At 33.9% G+C, this 23,281-nt stretch overlaps 3 protein-coding genes across 3 annotated transcripts in view; 1 reads left to right on the top strand and 2 right to left on the bottom strand.

Annotated features, from left to right (window-relative positions):
* LOC133845025 (ryncolin-1-like) overlaps nucleotides 1-23,281 on the top strand; it is a 128,554-nt gene that overhangs the window by 102,279 nt on the left and 2,994 nt on the right. The window lies entirely within an intron of this gene.
* LOC133844173 (uncharacterized) lies at nucleotides 7,558-8,489 on the bottom strand. Its single transcript, XM_062278053.1, has 2 exons — nucleotides 8,343-8,489; nucleotides 7,558-8,284 (listed from the first exon to the last, which is right to left on the bottom strand). Exons 1-2 carry the CDS (start codon nucleotides 8,347-8,349, stop codon nucleotides 7,650-7,652), a joined length of 642 nt encoding a protein of 213 aa, XP_062134037.1. The 5' UTR covers nucleotides 8,350-8,489; the 3' UTR covers nucleotides 7,558-7,649.
* LOC133844174 (uncharacterized) lies at nucleotides 8,568-9,081 on the bottom strand. Its single transcript, XM_062278054.1, has one exon. It carries the CDS (start codon nucleotides 9,016-9,018, stop codon nucleotides 8,629-8,631), a length of 390 nt encoding a protein of 129 aa, XP_062134038.1. The 5' UTR covers nucleotides 9,019-9,081; the 3' UTR covers nucleotides 8,568-8,628.

The raw sequence follows: 23,281 nt of genomic DNA, 5'->3' as shown, positions 1-23,281 counted from the left end.
AATATTCATATTTTCTTTAATAGGCAATATATTAAGAATTTGTAGATATAAATAATAATATAAAAGACTAAATTCTAAAAGAAAAGAAATTTCGTCTTAAAGATTGTGTTCTTAAAACAAGAACCTTTTTTGAACTAAGAACATTCATTCATATACATTCATAAATATGCCAAATTCTTAAAATAAGACCAACAATATTAGATTTACAAAATTCTGTAATCCATTGAAATGTCTATCTAGCCTTGAGTGTTTTTATTCATAGATCATTTAGTTATCTGTCGCGATCATTTAGTTATCTGTCTCCTTAATTGCATGTCAAGAGAGGATGTCCTGGGATCAAATACGAATCCATAATAAGGATTTAATAAGTAGAATGATTAACATAAAACTGAATAACTCAGTGCGCCAATTAAATAAGAAAATAAAAAAAAAACAAATAAACAAGAATAAGTAATGCAATGTTTTATTTAATGTTATAATTTTTAGCCTTAAAACTATAAGATTTTTCTTTTTATTAAAGAAAATGTGGATCTTATATTAAATGTTCTTGAAATAAATGTTTTTTTATAAACAATAAGATTTTTAGAAAAAAGTTCTTAGGATAAGACCAAATATAAGAAAAGAAAAAAATAAACTGCAATTGAATGAATGTAATAATTGGTAATTTCTGTTATGAAAAAATATAATTAGAACTCTCAAAACAAAAATTCTGATCAAATTTAATTAATTGCAGCTGTGCTTTCACTTGGGCTCAACATTTCGATCGAGCTTAAACGAAAAATTAACAAAATAACAATGTATGAATGAGATTTTAATATGAGTTAAAAACCAACTTAAGTGCTGCATTAAATTTGATTGAAAAATTGGCCAACAAGCTTTAATTTTCAATGAGTTTTCACTGTGCCGTTAGCAGCTGGCCATTTGGTTTTATTTTTTTGCCCAATGTTTTTGACATTTTTATGGCAGGAAAAGTATGGAAACAACAAAAGCAAAAAGACAATTTTATAAATACATAGACGACGTATGTTGTTTGGGTGTATGTTCGGTTCGTGTGTGGCACAACGGATGGGCCTGCAGCCGCAGTTCACTTTTTAATCACTTTTCATGAGCTTTTAATTACAAGTCCGTAGTTAGTCCGGGTTGGACCGAAGCTTGGCCGAGCTGCGAGTCTGTCGGAAATTTATGAAAAAACCCAAACGCATAAAATGCTTAACAAGCCAACGGTGGCTGAGGGCGCCAACGGTGTTTCTGTGAGAGTCGACACAGTTGCTAAGCTAGCAGATACCCTGTAATGGCTGCGCCTTTTACACAATAAGTAAAAACTTTGATCTGAAGATTAATGTGATTTCAAAAAGATATTCGAGAACAGTGAAAAACTTGAAGATTTTTTATGAATGAATGAATATTGAATGATTATGGGCTGCATAATGATTGAAAATATATTTATTATTGTAAAAAATAAGTTATAAATGTTGGAATATAATTAAAAACAATTAAAGAATTTTCGTCCTAAAAATTATATTCTTGAAAAAAGACAACTTTAAGAACAAATTCTTAAAACATTCGTCTAAACATAATATTTTGTTGATCTTATAATAACATTTTTCATCTTAAAACTTAACTTTATATTAATTAAGAACTTCGTATATTAAATGTTTTTGAAATCAAGATGTGTTTTCTAACATTAGAATTTACATGTTATTGGTGCACTTATGAGACCAAAATTCTTAGTACGAAAAGCAAAATCTTAATTTCAGAAATTTTTTATGTTATATCACTTAATCAATACTAATTATTAATGTAATCACTTCTGATTTCGTGATTTGTATAATTTTGAATACGCTCTAGATGGTCTGAGGGCAACTAATTCTATCCCTACACTGATTTATATACTTTATATAATATGCCAGCAATTGAAGTTGCTTTTACCATTGTTGAATATTAAATTATCGTGTTATATTTTTGAAAGAATTTTTAGTGCAGTTCTAAAGTGTTGAAAATGAATTATTTACGCCAAGCAAAGAGAGTTTTAAGATTTAAGCTAATGTAATTTTGCAATTGTCAAAATCTAGACCTGAAGCTGACTGATTTTCTTGTTGCTGATACATTTATGCGAATTAAATACATTTATTCTAACGTAAAAGATATGTAAAATGTTGGTATACACCATGAGGAACATAACAAGCAAGTCTGTAGATTGGCTAGTGAAATTATTTGGTGTCTCGGTGTCTGTTGCTTAGTCAATGCATGTGATGATTACAGGGTATCGTTGAGTGGGCATATGCGGTAGTATGCGAAACCTCCCGCTACAGTTTTCATAATAATAATGTGTGAAAGGATATTAATTATGAAACAAGCGAGAGGCAGGAAGCGCTGGCAATAAAAACAGCAAGCGACAGCCAACACCATGCGTGACCAACACCAACAAAAACAACCACAACAACAACGACAGCAACAACAACAACAATAAATGGCAATACTCATTACAACAACAAGAGCAACAATTGGAACAGAACCAATCTTGTATACAATATATTGTATTTTATGCGAATGGCCACATGACCATTTGTGGTGGTGGCGGCCAAAGCGGTGGAGAGGGGGACTAGAGAAACGGAAACGGGAGCAACATGTGCAACATGTCGAACGGAAGTGTCGGCCATATTCCACACACGCACACTCACACGCACACACGCATATGTACATACACATGTAAGCCTAAATAGGCCCACGTCTCGCTACCTCTCTCTCCCTCTCTTTCTCTCTTTCCTCATTGCACATCGTCTGCCCCATTTCTCTCTCTCTCTGTCTTTCGTTCTGTCTCTGTCGCTCACGTTCAGTGGGCAGGACAAGAGTCATTAGGAGCTGGGCCAAGTAGATTTTTATGTAATGTCGCTTGGTTATTGCTTTTATACATTTATTTTATTTCATTTGCCCACACACACACTCACATATCGAACATATACGCACAGCACATGCGGAAATTTCATATTTCTCCTCTTTTTTTTCTTTTTCGTTATAAGTTGTAGAGTATACGCAGCGTATTCATTTTTAATAATGTTTGCCTTCTATGGAACTTGATTAAAGAAATCGAAATTTTTAATAAATGCCAATTATTTATTAGCATAATAGTTGAACACATTTTGCAAAGTGAACGCAGTTTAATAACAAAAAAAAAAACGCGAGTGAAATCAAATTTGAAATCCACTCCTCTACAATAGATTATATTTCTTATATAATTTTTCTTTAAAATAATTTTCTTAAGTATTTCTACTTATTATTTATATTTAAAGAGAACAAATATAAACCATTGTTCTTAAATAATTTGTCTATAAATTTATCCGTTTTAAGTATTTCTATTTTAAAGAGTTTTCTAATTAATAGGATTAGAATATAATATAATATTTTTTATGAACTACACATTTTCAAAAGCTTCATATTACAAAAGTATTTTTATATTAAAAGAATTATATTCAAATGTTGCGTTTAACTATTGCTGAAATTTCGAAATATTTAGCAAAGCAATTTTGTGTTTAAAACTTTGAAAGTCAGTTAATTTAATGTTGAAAGTTTCTTTAAGAAATCTAAGTTTAAAATCTGTTAAGATATTTTTAACTATGTATAATAACATACTAAAAATTTTTTTATATTCCTTTTGCTAAGTGAGTTTTACAAATCTGTCACTATCCGAATTACGCAAAGAGAACGAATGTAAATTAATCAATTCCGTATTGAAATAATTCTGATGATGTGTGTTACGTTCCAATTTCCCAAGTTGCTCATTAAATAAGCATCAAATGAATTGGTCAAACGTTTTAATAAAGTATTAAAATAAAACACAACTTTACGATAATAAAATAATACAATCGAATAAGAAAGTGGAGCAAATGTACAAATTCGCTTTTAAGTAGCCAAAAAATGGTGCAAGGTATTTGCAATTCGAATTCTTTGGCTGGCAAAAGAAGCCCGACAAGCGAGCAGAAGGCAAAATAGAAGCAGGAGGAGGAGGAGAGACACAGAGAGTGGGAGTAGGAGGAAAAGCAGAAGCTGGAACAGTTCGCCTGTCAATGACAGCGTCGACGTCAACATCAACGTCAGCACTGACTGTCGTCCATCAGAGGATTGTGCGTCAGGCAGACGAACCGAGCTGACAGAGAGAAGGACAGACAGACAGACAGACAGGCAGACAGACGATGATTCAGTCAGTGAGTCGGTTGGAGCACATTGCCGCTTCACGTGACACTGACGAGGATGCCTGGGATGCCAAGGATACCAAGGATACCAGTTGGCAGTCTCTGTCGCCCACGTTGCGGCTGCCTCCTGCGTGTAATTGCCGTTGTAATGTGGCCCGAACGCGAATATAATTGCTAAAATGTTGCCTGACTCCAAAACGAATCCGACAGGACGTGCCAATGGCCAATGGTCGCTCATTGCGAAACAGAAACAGAGACAGAGGCAGAGAGAGTGAGATGGAGAGGGAGAGGGAGAGGAAGAGCGACAAATGCTACGACACTTTTCCATTTGAATTTAATTTTAATTTACGCCCAACGGCCGCTTTTTGCCCCCGGAAATTGGCAATGGCAATGGCAATGGCATTGCCAGCGAGCATTCCACACTTCCACATGCCACATAAACCTAGAGACGGACCAAAGTCCTCTCGCCACTGTTCCTGCCACACTTCTCACACTCCTGTTTTCTGTCACTCGCCAAATTCGAGAGGTCGTTCTGTCCGCACCGTTGAGTTAATGAGAGAACCGCCGCCAGACATTTGTGCAACTGGCCAAATTGTAAGAGGAAGTCTAATTGAAGCAGCCTCCCTCCTCTTCCCCCTTCCTATTCTCTTCCCCATCCACACCTGCTTCGGTTTAGCAATTACTTGACGAATTGAAGCAAACAAATGTAGATTGGAGTGCACATCTCTATATCTATATCGATGTCTATCTATCAGTACATATTTACAAAAATATTAATCAAAATGTTTACTACTCTTATATCTGTAACTGTAATCTTAATCAATATCTATATTCAAGTATATATCGACAATTATTTTTTTATCTATGTGTATCTTTATATACTAGTCATCCTTTATGTCTAATTCTTCATCTGCAAATTTTATTTATACCTACTACAAAAACTTTGCATCATTAAATTTTATCAATAATTTCAGATTTAATCTTAATCAATATCTATATTTAAGTGTATATTGACAATTATTTTGATATCAACCACAAAAAGTATCCATTTGTAATCTTTATTATCATTTGTACATATATATGCATCATTTATATCTACTATAAAAGCTCTTTTTATATACGTGTCATATAATTTAACCAATATGGCTATATAATTTCAAATTTTATCTTCATATCTATATTTAATTATGTATCGTTATTTTCATAATCATTTCTATCTAATTTAATTCATGCATATTTAAAAAAATCTTGGTTTATATTTGGGTAATATATTTATCTAATATTTCAAACTAATTATTTATCGGATATTATATTTATATATACTAAAAAAGCTATAATTATTTTTGGTAACTGTTATTTCAATCATTTCAGATTTTATATTATTCAATAAATTTATTATGTATCGGCTATCTTAATCATTATGCCTATCTAATTTTATATCTGCATATTTCATTTGTATCTACTACAATCATTCAATCTCTAACTAATTCTTTATCGGCAATTATATTTCTATCTATAACTGGCTCGGTCTGTTATCATAATTATTATCAACATCTGCAATTGTTATTTGTGTTTACAATGATGACAAACCCGCCTTTTTTATCTGCCAGTGCAATCATACGTTTTATCAATATATAAGCTTGCCAAATTAAAAAAGAACCAATTTTTATTTCTACCTATTTTTATAGATCATGTAACTAATTTTTTTTATATATGATTTAGTTTTAGTCTAATGTAATAAAGTCTAATGTAAATAAGGATTTTATCATTGTGAAATTTGATTTGCGGAAGAATTTTTAAAAGCTATTTTTTAATTTTTCTGGTGAACATTATAATTTTAAATATAAAAGCTATGTATATTTATGTATCTGTATTTATGCATCGGTATCTACCATCTTTATTCATATCTATATTGACTTTTATAACATCGTTAATGATATTTATATCTACAACAAAAACTACTTTTCTTAATATATATGAAATTGTCATCAATAAAGCTATCTATTCCATTTATAGTTTTCATTTGAAATCTTAATCAATATTCATATAGTACGATACAGAGCTCTGCATTTATATTTTTATAATTGTATATTTTATTATGTCTGTTTCTGTAATCTTAAACCATATCTATATCTAATCATTTATCTGCAATTGTGTTAAAGTTCGAAGGAAATTTGATGAGAGTTTAAAGAGTTTGAATAATTAATCAATACAAATTATCACAATCGTTTGAAATGTTTGTCAGAATTTTCCACAATTTCCACCCCTACGCTTTCCCCCATTAATTATCTGTCTTCACTGCGACCGCTTCGTAGGTAATTTTCCGCTGCTGCAAAGTCGTGCTCAGCAGCGCCGACTCATTAATTGTTAATGGCAATTAACAGAGAAATAAAACTAGAATACAGCTTTAAAAGAAACACAGTTGGGAACAACGAATAATGAATGCTCTCGCATTTATGGGTTTTGCGTTCTTTATATTCTGATATGTCTGACATCCTTTTAACCCTCTCTCTCTCTCTCTCTTTTGCTTAGTTTATGATCATGATCATTATCACATACATAAATATTCTCTCTACCTTTTAAACCACCCTGAAGAATGCCTTTATGATCTGGTTCTTTTTTACTCTCTCGCTTTTGATCGCTCGCTCAGTCTCTCAACTTTCAGATCTTGAGATTTTATATTTTTATTTCTTTTTTCATAAAGAGCTAAGTTCAGACTCTCTATCTCTCTCTTTGATAACTTCCCATATGCTAAAAGTTTCTTCTTTTTCAACATTATGTTACTCATTTTATGTGCTTGTTTGAATACCGAAGCTGCGAAGCTCTCACAGCAATTATAGGGTATGGTCGTCAAGTGTTTGCACTTATTAAAACATATAGGCCCAGGCAAATACTACGTAAAGCATTACTGGGTATTAACATATATGCAAAAGATGGGAGATGGAAGAAAATTTGTTTTCAAATTTAGTAAAACTATTAACCACGCTATGTTAATTTCATTAGCATGTCTCCCCACAGTCTTTCTTGTTTTAGTGACCGGGTTTTATATTTATCTTATTAATTGCGCTAATTAGCCAAGCACTTAGCGTATCTTTACTGGATTTTCAGTCTGTCCCTGACGTCAGCGTCTTCGAATGATGTCGCCAACTTAATAAATCAGTTTGCAATTAATTTTCAATATGCTAGTGATGCATCTTTTTCTTTTTCTTTTTGTTTTGTTTTTATTTCTATTTCGGTTCGAGTTTCTTTATCGCACACAGCTGGATGATTGGGTAAGGCAAACCTTCCCAAAGCGCTACCTGAGTGTGAGTTAGGGTAACTTGATCGCTGAGTTACCTGAGTTCAGAGCAAAACGCACATTTTGCAATATTGTTGTATACATATATTTTGAGGCGAGTAGAATTATGTTTTATTATTAAACAATTGTCGAATGTGGTACAAAAATCTAAAAAAAAATTATTATTTACGTCTGGTTGATAAAAATTCTCTCATCATATCGTTTCTCTCCTGCAACAGTTGATTGCGTTGTCTTTGTATATCATTCGCTTCGATGAGTGCTATGCGAATCGAGCGTAATTCTTCAAGCCTTTGAACTTCCAATTCCTCTGCCAGATTCAGATACGGGCTGTCCACATCAACATCTTGTTCTTCATTCGTTGCTGTTGTTGTCGTCGCTCTATCCGAAATGATATCACCGAAATTGGATTCGTCGAGCAGTTCATGGGGATAGACATCATATGGTTCGGCTTTGATCTCAATTTTCTCCTCCTCCTCACACAAGGTCTCATCGCCCTCGGATGACATCCATTCGCTGGATTGATTGCTGCCTCCATCGAGTATCGCATCCATGGTATGAAAATATTCCCAGTTCGGTGCTTCCATGAGATTTTTCCGTTTAATATTGTTGTACGTCCGCTTCATGTTGCGAAATTTGCGATCCAACTTTATGTAGCTGGTTGAGATGCCATGTTCCTCCATCTCTCTGACAATCTGTTGCCAAATCACAGTGTTTCGCTTTGGCTGGCCATGGAATTCCTGTTTGTACTTCATGTAGAGGGTAAGCAACAGCTTTGTCTCTTTGTTCGTCCATTTATCTGCGAATTAAGCATTAAAATTAGTATGAAAACAATTTAAGGAATCAATTTCACTCACAAGCCATGTTCAACCACTGGCAATTTAATGAAGTTTGATCAGCTGTCAGCTGTTTGAGTGCGAGTGAAAAAAATCGATTCAGGGTTGCTCGTTATATCGATGTCTCACGGCACGAAAAATATCGCATCCTTAATATCGATACTTCAACACATTTATCGTCGTCCCGTTTGAAACGGTAACTCTTAAGGATAATTGTGATCGATTACATAAAAATTAAAAAAGGTATTTAAGTCAGCAATTTCATTTTTATTTTATTAATATTCTCATCAAATTGTGTTCAGCTGATTTATGGATCAGAGCCCGTTGAGTTTTGTGATGCGTCATGCCAGAATTGTTTCCATGTCTTTGGCTCAGCTGTCGTTTCATCCCCGTTAGCAGCAGAGCTTTCGTTTCGCTCACTCTGCATGTTCTCAAATTCGGCGAGCTTTTGCAGACGCAGCTTCCACCGTTGCTGAAGCTCGTGTGTGCTGTAAATTGAGCTCTGGCTGTGCTTTGCCTTCGGCTCAACTTGATCTCCCCCCGAAAGCTCCGCAGCACTGCGTTGAGTAGGCTCGCCTGTAGCTTGTTCAGTTGATCGTGCTTGAATCTGGTCGCCGTCGCCGGCTGCAAAGTGGTGTTCAGCTGTGTTGATCAGCTGAATTGTATCAGCTCGACTCGAAGCTGAGTTGTCCGACATTCTGGTAGAGAAGTGAATGATAAACGATTTTCGAGTACAACTTTGCAAAGCTAACTCTGTTGTTCAGTAAATCTACCCGCTTGCTATGTAACTGTAACTGAACTGCCTGATCGTTAGTTTGAAGGTAAAAATCTCAGGAATAATAAAAGTTATAGTCAGAATGGTTAGTCCTAGAACTTGATTACTTTTCAGCTCGTCAAATAAAACGATTCATTCAGTTGAGAAGAGTATTACACAGTCGGGCACATTGCAATTCTTTATTAATAATGTTTGTTGGAACTGACTTGCAGTTTTGCAACTGAATTATGTGGATTGCCACATAAACAGATCATAAGCACCTGCTCTCAAGCGAAATGCCAAGGTTCGCACACTTGCCACAGCAATTTACAGTTACAGCTAACTAACTGAGAAATATCAAAAGTTAAGCAAACTTTAAGTTGGCCTAATGCATTTGCTTGGTTTTGTCAGAAGTATGTGTATTATTTGCTTTTGGGCTCGTTTCGACTTGTTTGTAGCGTTTCCCTTGTCCCTCGTCCCTCTCGTCTCTCGTTTCGGTTTCAGTTTCAGTTTCTGGGCAACATTGGGCAATGCAGGCACACACACACACAAACACACCCATTTTTCTTAGAAGAGGAGAAGAGAAGAAAAAAAAACTAAATAAATTTGGGTGCGTTAGTCAAACACTGATAAAAATCATAAGCCAAAGATGAGAAGTAGCTCGCCTGTCCATTGTGGGGAGCACACTCACACTCACACTCACACTCACACTCTCATACATCACATACATACACACACACACACACATACGCGCGCAATTGTACGTGTCTGGAGACCAAACATTAGGACAAAGCCAAGCTAAAATATATTAGGCCAATTATGTTTCGGTAAAAAATTTACATGTACTCGCCTCTCAAGTGGCCTCCTCTTTCCACCTTCCACTTGGGCGATATCACGATGCAGCCATCGAAACGTGCAGCGGCATAAAACGAACCCACAACCGAGACACACCAAAGTACAAGTTGCCAGGGTGTTGCCTATTCTACACTATTCCACATCGGGTGTATTCAATTTGCCGTCTATGTGAACTCGGTTAGTGTTGAAGGTGTTATGAGGAAATTTGGTAAGATACTTTCTAGAATCGAATACAGCGAAATGCAATTGTTAAATAGTGCTTTATTCTGAGAATTTCAACTCTAAATTATTTCGAATATTTCATTATTTTGTTGAAGTAGTATTAATACAATATTTAAATGAATAGGTTACCCATTATTAACAGCTTGTGAACTTTACATATAAAATGTAATTATTCTAATTAATAATATTAATTCTATTATTAATTTTAGCTCATTTCTCATTTCGTTGAAATTTCTTAGAGTATTCAACTCTCGACTAGGTCTTTGTCGCTTCTCTTTTCTGTTATTATTATCGCAGATTTTTCTATTTTCTATCTACGGTCATGTGCGCTGTCTACTATCTGGACACAAGCATCGCCAACGTCTACGAATATTCATTTGTTCTTTTTCGTTTTTATTATTATCTTCTTCTTATTTTTTCTCTCCATTTTTGTTCCTCTCGATTCTGAATAATACGAAGGAGAGAACGCATTATGAATGGCTGCACACCAGCCGAGGCGTTTGTAATTAATTTTGAGGATTTGAATTTAGATATTTGGCGATAACAACGTCTCTCCGCTCATATCAGGAATTTTCATACGGACACGTACACAGCATGTCGGAGTACCTGTCAATGGGTCTGCCTGCAGTTCATCTTGATGCCTCCTCCTCATCCTCCTCGGATGGGTTCAAATGTGTTCATTTCATTTTATGGGTCAATGAGCAACCACTCGGTGATAATTAGACATCAGATTGCTGGGATTATTGGGTTACATTGCGCGTTGAAGGGCTTTAGTGTGGGCAACGCACAACATAGCACACTTGGACGCATAATTGATTCTTACATCGGACATCATTAACATAGTTAGGGCGCAGCTTCTGGGAAAATTAATTTATTCGGAAATTGAGAAATCATTGAATTCTATTCGACTAACTCAAGAGGATTCTGGGAAGTGTATGTGCGTGTATGTGTGAGTAGAAGGTGTCAAAGTATGCAATAGTTTGTGATTTATTTAATTACTAAAGCGAATGTTATCTATCTACTTGTTCTAAACTTGAAACTCGGAAATTTTGAGTACATGATAGCAATACTAAATTATTGAAAGGTGTGGTAGAAAAAGATACCAAAGTAGTAGTAGAGTAATAGAGTAATCGGTATAAACCACAACAAAATAATACTACAAATAGTCAGGTTAGGTTAGGTTTAGGTTTAATAAAATAAAGAAAGATTCTTAATGATAAGTCGGAAGGAAGAAACTACTTAAGAAAAACCAACAAATACGTGTATACATAAACTGAAACTATTATAAAGTAGGCTTAGAAAAATATAGTTTAACATAAATAAATAATCATGAACTTAATGTACTAAATAAAAGTTAAATAAGAACTTTTTCTAACGCAAAAAATATTGCATGATGGAATAGTTAAAAGAAATTAAATCGATTTTGAAAGCCAATACAAATACACAACAACTGAATTAACTTATTTAATAATGTCCCACAAATTACTATGAATAATAATAAAAATAAATTAATATACTAGACTGAGTTCCACATCAATAAACATTGCAAATAAAATAAGTGCAGAACTAACGTGAGCGTAGAAGATTATCTTTATCAAAAATTGACGTAATATCAATTTAATATTTTAGCTCTATCACGTTTACCCAACTCGGGTCTAATTTGTGGTTAGCATCTGGCTGGAGCATTGAAGAGATATGCTTGAATTTGGTCGCCGTAAGAAAGGAATTGATAAATGCGGCCTATAAACATGGCTGATAAGTTGATATTTATCAATGCGAGGGAGAAATGAGGAAAAGTGGAAAAAGGAAAAAGGGCTCGAGGCATCATTTGGCCTGGCGAGTGGAAATAGAAAATGACTTTCGACACGGTTATCAATAACCGGCTATCGATATTTTATGAAAATTGATACGGCCCACAAGCGCACACACACAGCCTCATCTCCATCATCTCTCACCATCGACATCAGCATCCACCCTGCTGAGAGCCTTACGAAATAAAAATAAATAATAATAGACATTATTACAGTTGATGCCAGCCTAAATAGTTTCGATGCCTCCTTCGAACTCTGTGTGTGTGCACTGTGGAGTCCTTTTACCAAAATGCCACTCATAAGCGCACTAATCCGTCAAAATTTATTGCCATAACTGGAGATGGGCATCGAGGGCTGCAGATGAGCATGAGACACTCGTCCAGCCAATTGATAACGTGCGTGTGAAATTTATCAAATAAATTGAGGCCATAAATGTCAAAGCTGCGCATGATTCATAGACAGGGGGAGTGGCAGTGAGGTGTGCCTTTTGGTAATGCTGCTTATTAGGCAGCTTCCGTTGGCAATCAGAAAGCCAAGTCAAGTTGACAAATTCGCTTGATTTCGATTTCGTATTTCGCAAGCAATGACAATAATTCATGAAATAAGTAAACACACTCAATGTGGCAGATAAGTTTCTTCTTTTTTTTTTATTTATTTTTGTTTTTTGAGCCTTGATCTTTGAGTTCTGGTTATTTAAAGTTCAGCAAAGCGTAGCAACTTTTATTAAATTTACGCTCTCAATCGATTTGCATAACAGGGGAATAAAAAAACTGAACGCATTTTGAGCGCTATTATTAAATTTGGTTTTCGCATTGTGCGAGCAACGAGCTGCGGGGAAGCTGCGACTGTTGCATGGTTAATGACAATGCATTCAACGCCCCCTTTGGAGCACACAAAAGAGCGAACGAAATATGAATACACAGACATTTCATATTCAATTTCGAATACACTCATGAATACTGACATGTATTCGCAGTGCTGTTCGCCACACTGCGAGAAAAGCACGCAAGATTTTTGATGGTTAGTTCTTTGCTAATATGGATCAGAAAGTATTTGCATAAATTTGTATATTTAATTTAAAAATCATTTTTGAATAATTTAAATTTTTCGCCTTTTGTAAAAAGTAAAACTTATATTCTATTAATTTGTTAGCGCTTGTCTGAACTAATTAGTTAGTATTTTTATTATCAAATTTGTATTGAATGAAAGTATTTTTATACATTTTATACATAATTAAAAAAGTACAAATAATTTTTTTTAATACCATTAAGTTTTTCCTCAACTAATATTGTTTAGAAGTAGTTTTATACATTTTATACATAATTAAAAAAGTAAAGCTAATGTTCATCAACACCATAAAGTATTTTCCTAAACTAATATTGTATAGAAGTATTTTTATATATTTTAAACATTACTAAGAAAGTAAAAAATGTACTTCAATACTAGAAACCTTTTTCATTTAATATAATCAATAATAAAGCACATTTTTAAAGTTCTACTTTGAACTTAATTAATTTTTAAAGATTTATCATTATATTTATTGCAATGGTATTTATTTTAATTAATCCTCTATTTATAATGGACCTCTAATCTGCCTCAACTTCACTTCGGAGTGTCCATTTGATTAATGCGGGAGCTTCAGAGTTTTATTTGCATTCTGTAATGTAATATATTGATGAAATTATATATTTAATACCCAAATACCAAGGTATATTGGGTCATAAGCAATGTCCAGCCATCCGTTAACTATTTAAACTCTGACCACGAACCCTGACCAATATGGCCAGCTAACCGAAAGGCAAAACAAATAATGTGCTTAGACAGCATCATCAATTAGATGAGAAAATTGTAACCGATGCCAATCATAGCCCAACAAATTGCTAGACAGAGAAACCGACACAGCTCTTAATAAAAGTCAATTGGCAACCACACACAAGTGTGGGAGGAGGGAGTGAATGGGAGGCGGCATCTAGAAATGGAGAAGAATATATATTTGAATAAAATGTCTTTTTATCGCACTTAGAGGCCATTTAGTAAGCTAAATTATACGATAGAGAGAGAAAGAGAGAGAGCAGAGAGTATTAGATGGATAAAAACAGGCAAAAATGTAAAATGCGATAGAGACCCTAAATGAGAGAGGGAGAAAAGAGAGAGAGAGAGAGAGGGCAATCCTAAACCGAACCCAAATTCAAACCCAAAGACGAAACCTGAAACCCAGAAATCGCAGTCAAATTGGCCATGTTAAACCGCAGACCATTTGCCTTGCCTTTGCTTTTGCTTGGCTTGGCTTGGTTTGGCTATTGTTGATGTTGATGTTGTTGCAAGTTGTATAGTTGACCCGACTTATCTTCAAGTGGCAACGGGGCAACGTAAACTTGCCACAAATTGGCCAACAATTGCTGCTTTTGCTGTTGCTATTGCTGCTGCATAAGTCCAATTTATTTTTGGTTGTCTTCTCATTTGTTATTGCTGTTGTTGGTTTTTCTGCTGTTTACTTCAAAAGCGAAAAACAAGAAGCAAAACCAAATCGAATTAAGCTAAATCTACATAAGCTTTTTCTCTCTGTGTGTCACATTCGCTCGCCCGCTCACTCACTCTCTCTCGCTCTCACACTCTCCCTGTGTCTTTCCTCCTCCTGCTCTCTCTTTTTTCACTCTGTCCCACTCTCTTTCGATGGGTCCACGTCTGCCTACGTAACCCGCAGTGCCTCTCTTGCCATCTTCCATTCGCTCCATTTGCTGCTACTGTTGTTGTTTTTGCTGTTGTTGTTGTTGGGCATGAATTACATTTCTCTTTGCATTCGCTTTGTAGCTGCTGCTGCCTTTTGCTCTATCCTATGCAACGAGTCTAGTGAGTTTGTAATGCATTGTGTTACACTTTCCTATAAATAGTAAAAATAATCCTATTCAATAGTGAAAATATTCATATAAACTTTAAGACTGAGATGTTGAAATTATTTTCTTCACGTTTTTCATGTATTAAAAGCAAGCAGGAATCTGCTTTATAAATGTAACATCTGTCAATGAAGAAATATCATATATTTGGAGTATTATTTTACATTAAACATATTTATTTTAAAATATTAATAAAGAAATAGTATATATTTGGAATATTATATGACATTAAACATATTTTAAAATTTAAAAAAAAAAAGTTTTTTCAACAAAAATTCTAACATCCTAGAGAGTTGTTTATGTTTTCAATACAATGCGGCTTAAATACACCGAATTAGTCTGAAGCGGTGTCAATGTCTGGAATATTCCTGATTTTATTAACCATAAGTTCAATTTATTTTTGTTTTTCTTCTTATTTGTTATTGCTTATGTTGGTTTATCTGCTGTTTACTAAATGTTGGTTCAACATTCTTAAGTTCGGTATTAAAATTTAATAGCAAATGATAATTTTTTAAAACGCTATAACGATTTGTTTATTTTACTTTTGCGAATTGGAATTAAAAAAGGTATTTAAGTATTTTCTAGTTGGAAAATACAATTATTTTAAAAGGGTATTCGATAGTCACTAGTGCGTCGTTGATATGACTTTTTTCATGAGTTTTTTGTTTTTGTTGTGCTGTATTTTTTCTAAATGCTAATTTATGGGCATGTGTTGCCATTTGGTTGCCGTTGGGTAATTTTAGTGCCTTCCAGCCATAGCAGCAACAACTACAACAACAACTTCAATTGGAAACAGGAAATGCAGTAAAGCGAAATAAAAAGTTGAGTAAATTGCATATTTATGAATCTGTCAATTGTTTATACTAAGTTTTGGATCGTTCTGCTTGTTCTTCTTGTTGTTGTTTCTTTTTGTTTCCCAGAATTTCACATTTTGTTAGTTTTTGTGCATATATTTTTTTTGTTTTGTTTATAGTTAGTTTGTAGCGCTTGTTTCCCTCTTGATTGCTACCTTCCCTCTATTCATTCATTCGTCTTTTTTGTATTTTTTTTTGCATTCGTGAAACGCCCTAATAGTATATACCCATAATATATGATCCCATTGCTGTTCGATGCGCTTCGCGAGGGTTTCACAGTTTCGGTTGAAGTTTCAGTTCCACTCTGTCAAACATCGGTAAAGCCCCTCATCATATCCTGTTGATGATCCTAACTATGCAAATGATTGACTTCAAAGAATTTCATAAACTTTTAGAAAGTTACTTTGATGTGCACATTGCAATGCATTTCAAAAATCTAGAATAATATGTAAGAATTTATTGAAAAATGACAGATCTTTGGAATTATTATGATTGAAACAAATTGAAACAAATTCAATAACTCTTAGAAAGTTTTTCTTTGTATATTTATTTATTATAAAGAAATTACACAAAAAATTTGTTACAATTTCTTAATGTTTGTTATTATTGCCATTGATGAGACTAACATAACAATGAAATCAATCAATTTAAATAAAATTATTAACATTTTAAAGTTTTTGTTTTTAATATAAGCATTATAATAACTTTACAAAACTACAGTAATATATGAACAGAACTATTAATCATTTAAACTATGCAAACAATTTGAAAGAAATTCTTTAAATGTGCATAATTTAGTTCAATATTTGCATTAGCATTTATTAAAAGATTCTGGATATTCATTGGTTGATTGAAAAAATATACAAATAGTGAAAAATAAACATTTTCTTGCACTTTCAAGTAAATAAACTTTAAAGAATCTCTCAAATTGTTAATTTGTTAAAGCAAGTTGCCAAATTGTAAGTTGCCCCTCAAGTGCAGACAATGCCAACCTTTGGCTACATAATTGCAATTGCTGTCATATCATAAGCAATGTGTAGTGTGTATGTGGTAGATAGAATTTGTGGCATGTGGCATTTGGCTCAATGTCTGTCTGTGCAATAAACTTGAATCAATAAACCGAACAAAACAACTTCCATTGTATTCGACAGTCTGTCCATCCATCTGTCCGTCTGTTCCGGCTTGGGTTTGGGTTTGCTTCGGTTTGGCTCTGTTTCCCATTTCATGCGAAAGGCATTAAATAAGTCGAAAGGTATAAACACAAACCGGCAAACAAATACGCTCTCGTCCCAGCCAAATGGTTTGCCATGTTCGACAGGGGAAGCAGAAAGATGGAGGGGCGGGGGAGGCGATGCAAGCGAAACAGTGAAAACAAAAACAGTCGAAATTCCTTCACAGAACATTTATTTCGGTTGCTTTTTCGTTACACACATTGATTTTCAAGGCGGCAACAACAACAACACCAAGCTCTGCAAAAATGGGGAAGAACTAACAAATGTAAAGAAAGAAGAAAAACAAGAGCAATGCAATAAACTTGAGCAAGGTAAATGCTGAACGTATTTTGTATCTTTTTAGATACCACAACTGATCTCTCTGTCTCCCTCTGTCTCTCTATCTCTCTCTGTCATAAGTGCATACATATATCTACTACAAATATTTGCATTCTCCAGACACTTGAAACTGGCTGAAAACCGCAGTAAACTAAATCGAACAGCTTACAAAGTGGCTGAGGAAATTGTTAGAATGTAAAGAAGTTTATTTCGCAATAGCATCGCTACAGATTCTTTATAAAACCTTAAATTTTCAATATTACATAGCATTTTATAAAAAATTCGAATTCTAGAAGAAACTACATTATTTATAGGATGTTTCCCTGCACTGAAGTGAGTCTCAAATTTAGTTTCATTTATGCGAACTTTACCCTTAAGTTATTATAATTTTTGTTCTTACTTGTTACTGAATTAAATGCTGAAGAGTTAACAAAGCCACACTGCATCAGTACGTGGAAAAAGCTCATTATGCTAAAACAAACAAGGTTGAATCAACTGACTGTGTTTCAAATACCCTGTAAATGAAAGTATGAGCAAATGTTGCTGTTAATATGAGTAATTAATTATATAGTTGATTATATCTTTGAAGTTGCAATCTATAAGTTTAGCTGAGTTAACAATATACCCGCTCTAAAGTCAATATGCTGGGTATAATTACACCGGTATACCGTTAATTGTGAACCACATCCGCAGGCATTAGTCGCAATGCGCCAACAGTGAGTAAAAAAAAAAAACTGACCAAAACAAACAACAGAACGGTGGAAAAAATAGAAGAGAAATGTGAAGAGGTGGGGTGGAGGGAGGGGGTACAACTTAGTTTGTAGTAAGTACGTTAAGATAGGGAAAGAATCAACGAGTGAAATTCATTGTGAATTCTCATTAGCAGCAGGTAAACACATTTCTGGAACATTGCTTTTAATTAGTGAAACAGACAGTTCCCTGTCACGGCCCCTCAACAATCTAAGGTGACCGACAACAGCAACAGCAACAACAACAACAACAAAAACAACACGAAGGGTGAACACCCGGTGCCTTTTTAATTGCGAGAACGTCAAAACATTTACCAGATTAACGCAATCCAACTTGAAGTAACAACAACATGCACAGGAAGAAACTACACATTGCCAAAAACAAAAAAATACAACAAAAATTATTGTCGAACGTATTCGACCGGCGAATACCCGGTACTGTTGAGTGTATAGTAATTTAAGATTAAAAGGTTTTTTATATTTCAGAAAAACTTCTTCCCAATTATTTTCTAATATAAATTTAATCCAAGTCTTGCAAATTGATTACCAAATTTTCAGAGAATCATAAAGGTATAATCTTTAAATATGAAACACGAATTCATTGTTATGCCCTTTATAGCTTTAGTTATCGGGTATGAAAGCAAGCGAAAATGGAAGACATAGAAACTGAAACAGAAGCAGAAGAAAAGTGAAAAAGAAAGCCAAATGTCTGTCAATAGAGTGCAGGAACCCGGTGGAAAGGTAGAGCAATTGAATGAGGTCGTGTCAGGGCAGGGAAGGGAAAGGAAGAGACGAAAATACATAGAGGTGAGGTGAGGGCACAATTCGACTTTTATCTGATAAACTTGCACTAATTTGTGTACGCTTAGCGAGGACATCGGAGGTGAAGGAGTCGAAGTCGATGTCGAAGTCGAAATCGACGTCGAAGCGATGGGAACTGAAAAACTGAGGGAAATGGATAAGGTCAAAGGAAAGAGTAAGGGAAACAAGGGAAGCGAACAGATGATCGTGACGCAAATTGACCACAACAACGAATAAAAGAAAAACGAATAATACTCGAATACTTGAATACTCGGGCAATAAAAATAAATATCAACCTCATGAACGAAATGCCTTTTTTTCATTTAATTTCAATTTCTCTAACCAAAGTTTGGATACATCTCATAATTTGTGTCATTTGTCATCGGAAACTAAGAATCTTCTTAAATGAAATTCATTTAAAACTGAAATTATATTTAAAATAAATGTTTCTTCTTGTACTGAATTGAATTGAAATAGTTATTTTTTATTATTATATTTTTTATTCAAAGAATCATAATTCGGTCTTTATTTTTTTTTAAATTTGCTTTTTTTATGAAAACTTTCAAGAATTGTATTTATTTTTAAAGAAATTCTTTTGAATAATGTGTGATTAGTTATTTTATATTTCTTTAATTGGATTGAATTGTTTTGCTTGCTGTTAGAGTATTCGTTATTCGTTTGTGCTGCAACTCGCATACAAATTGTTTTTCCACATTGTGCTGGCCTCACACATTTCGCTTTGTAAGTTGTTTATTCGTTTCATTTCTTTGCTTTCGGGGCGTAAGTTAAGTGTAATATATATTTTTGGTACTTTGTAGCGCACAGATACATTTAAAGTCATTCAGTGCAGATACGTAGTCGAGAGTACGGATGCAGAGACGAAGAGACGATGATTGCAGCAGGGACTTCGAAAAGGGAATGTTAAAGTGAAGCAGTGACGGGTAGAGTCGGGTCGGGCGGTGAGGAGGGGCGGATAGAAGGCAACGAATTAACTACAAACGACTACACATTAATGCCAACTTAACAACAGAAGCCGTCCAAGCGACCAACGGAAAGAGCAGGATAGGAACGGACAGACAGACAGACAGACAGACAGACAGACAGACAGACAGACAGACAGACGGACAGACAAATGGACTGACAAGCAGACACGACGGACGAACGGACGAAGTGACGGACAGAGGTTTTGCTGGACAGCAGAAAAACACCAGAAGCTATCGAGGCAACGACGACATGCAAACAGAACGGATATACGAACGACTGAAGCTGCGGCCAAGAGCGAGAGAGGGAGCACGAGGAGGTCGAGAGAAAGAGAGTGAGTGGGATAGATACACAGATACAAGATACAGATACAAGATACGGCCATGGACATGGTCATGGCATGGTCTTGGCTTTGGGCCTGGCTAAAATACGAGACACACACACACACACACTCGTATTTTATGTGTGCACTGTGTTTATTTTCTTTACTTCTTTTTCTTTCATTTGTTTTCTTTTTTTTTTGTTTAGCTATATTTCTTGTTCTTTTTTTGGGCTGCAAACGTTGCGCATTCTTTAAAATTAACATACTATATACATACTAAATACATTGTATGTTATGTGTGTGTAAAATCGCCAAAATCAAAAGCGGATTTGGTTAGAGTGAGGATCGATTTCAAGTGCCAATTACAACCTCAACGAGGTCAATTTACGACTCTGATTTAGAGTTCTGCATTGCTTGCTATATGAATAAGCTACTGGATTTAAGATGTTGATTGCAATTATCATTCTATGCTTCAATTAATAATTTCAAGTTGATTCAAAAGAACTTGGCACACGTCTCTAAACTCATTTAAATTTAAATGTATTAGTGGGTCACTTAAATCCATTGATTGCATAGTTATTTTAATAAATTACAATTTAATTAGTAGCTTAGTATATATTTTGTAGTATTTAATTGATTATTCGGTATATACTTTTAGTACTTCATTATAATTTTAGTATTTATTTGTTCGAATTTATTTTTTTTTAGAACCCATTTAGTATTTTAGTATATATTTATATTTCTAGTATTTATTTCGTAGTATCTAATTTGTATTTTCGTATTTATTTAAAGTATTTTTTTTATTTTTGTATGTGAATTGATATAAATTATATTTTCTTTATTGCTTGTTGAACTTAAGTATTGTAAAAGTCCTCTACTAAAAGTAACTTAACTTATTCATATGAATTAATTAATTTTAAATAGTAATTCAGTATTTTGTAGTATTTAATAAAAATGTTGGAATTTATTTCTTATTTCTTACTTAGTATTTTAGTATTTATTGATTAGTTTTTATTTATATTTATAGTATTTCTTATTCAGTATTTAATTAAAATTTTTATATTTATTTATTAGCATTTAATTAATATTTTTGTATGTATTTTTTAGTATTTAATTAATATTCTAGTATTATTATAATCTTTTGGTATTTATTTATAGTATATAATTATTATTACAGTACTTGTATAATAGTATTTATTTATATTTGTAATATACCTTTAAGTATTTAATTACTATTTTAATATTTATTAATAACTATTTGGAATTTTTTTTTATATTTTTATATTTTACTATGTGAATTGATACAACTTATTGTTTATAGTATATGCCTTGTCTGATTTTATGTTGAACTAAACTATTGTTAGTGTTGCCTACAAATAATAACATATATGTATATACTTACTTGCATAACTTTCGATGCAATCTAAAAAGGGATTACGAGCGATGCCATGACAATTTTATGGACTGACGACGACTTTACAAAAGACGCAACTCAGAGATGTGTGTGTGATGAGCCTGCTTAGCTGCTCTTGGCACACTGAATTGTTGTTTAGACAAAATCCTTGTTGGGTGAGTGTGTGTTGCCATATCAGCGGCATATCCAGCGTAATCCTTGGCAGCACAAGTAGAAATAGAAGCGAAACAAGCAGCCGCGTAAGCCAGCAAACAGCTTTGAGAAGAACCACACACACTAACACATCCGTTTAACAGGGTTCAATTATAGAAAATTGCACAAATCCTTCAAAGTTTTGTACAGCGAAATGCAAGAAATATACGCATAGTACTTGTATCTAGTATCTTGTATCTTATTAGCGCTCTCAACTTGGGTTTGACATTAATCCTCCCCATCGCCCGCTACAGTTGCCCGTTTCGTCTGCCTACACATCCAGACAATGGAAGTCAGAACTTGGCCCTGAGTTGCGTTTGAATTTGTTGCAACTTCAACTTGGTTGCACATAAGCCGATGACGATGACGAAGACGAAGTTGAAGTTGAAGCTGTAGCTCAACTTGAAAGACGCCTTCGCTTTGTCAGTTAGACCACGTCTCCCCATCCCCAGCAAAATGAATGTAAAGAAATGAAACCAAAGTAAACCATTATAACAACAAACAGCTGAATAATACGCGCAGTGAACAACCAATTATAGACGGCGAAATACCCTTACTGCTAAGCTATTTATTACTATAGCTTTGCAAAAACATATTAATTCAAATTATTTCACATTTGAAAAGAAAAGTATAAAAATAAATTGTTAAAAATATATAATCAAACAGTCATTGAATTTATTTAGTTTTGAATTGAATAAAAGGAAATATCATAAAGTGATTTGTTGTTCCATAAACTATTATTTGGCAAAATACAAACTCAAAGATTTTTTCTTATTAAGGGGACAAAATTTCAGCTGAAATTAAGTTTCTGTTCACTTTTCGATGTCAAATATAAAGAGTTGTGTTCTATATTTTCATATTTAAACGACATTAATTGAAATTTAATAAATGAAATGGGGAATCATTTATAGTTCGCTTAAAACTGTATTAATGCTAATGAGATCGTAAACAGATTGAACAAGAAACTTTATTAATGTTAGCTTAATGACAATCGAATGAAGAAAAATATGTGATGGAAAAGAATTTTAAAAATTAAAAATACAAAAATGCTAGCAATCTATAAATAAATAGTAAAGGCTAAGAAACTGTTTAAAGAACTGCTTTCAAATGTTTCAGATTTTATTATTAACTATATATAGTTACAACTACTATAAGTATAATTATTTTATTATTTAAATAATATAGCACACACTTTAGCTAATTTCAGTAAATTGACAAATCGAACGATGACTGAAAAATAAACAGTAACAAGTGTCAAGCGCAACTCACATAGCCCAAAGGGCATGTTAGGGTATAGTTTATAAGCCACACAAGAACCGATTCCGATGCGTAGCTGCAGCAGATTAAATTCCAATCCCAAATTGTTTTTGTGCTCCGTCAAGAGGGCAACGTAGCAGGGGGAGGGGTGGGGCAAGTGTGCAACTGGCTAATTCCCGCATGCAATGAAAACAATTTTTCTCTACGAGCTGCATTTTCAAACAAGCGCGTTGATTTTTATCAAGCTTATTATATGGGTCGGCAACGAGGTGAGCTGACTGAGACGATGCAACCCTTTTTCTTT

This window comes from Drosophila sulfurigaster, chromosome 3 (genome assembly GCF_023558435.1).
Source record: "Drosophila sulfurigaster albostrigata strain 15112-1811.04 chromosome 3, ASM2355843v2, whole genome shotgun sequence".
Classification (NCBI taxonomy): Eukaryota; Metazoa; Arthropoda; class Insecta; order Diptera; family Drosophilidae; genus Drosophila; species Drosophila sulfurigaster.
This window is presented reverse-complemented; position numbering and strand designations above follow the sequence as displayed.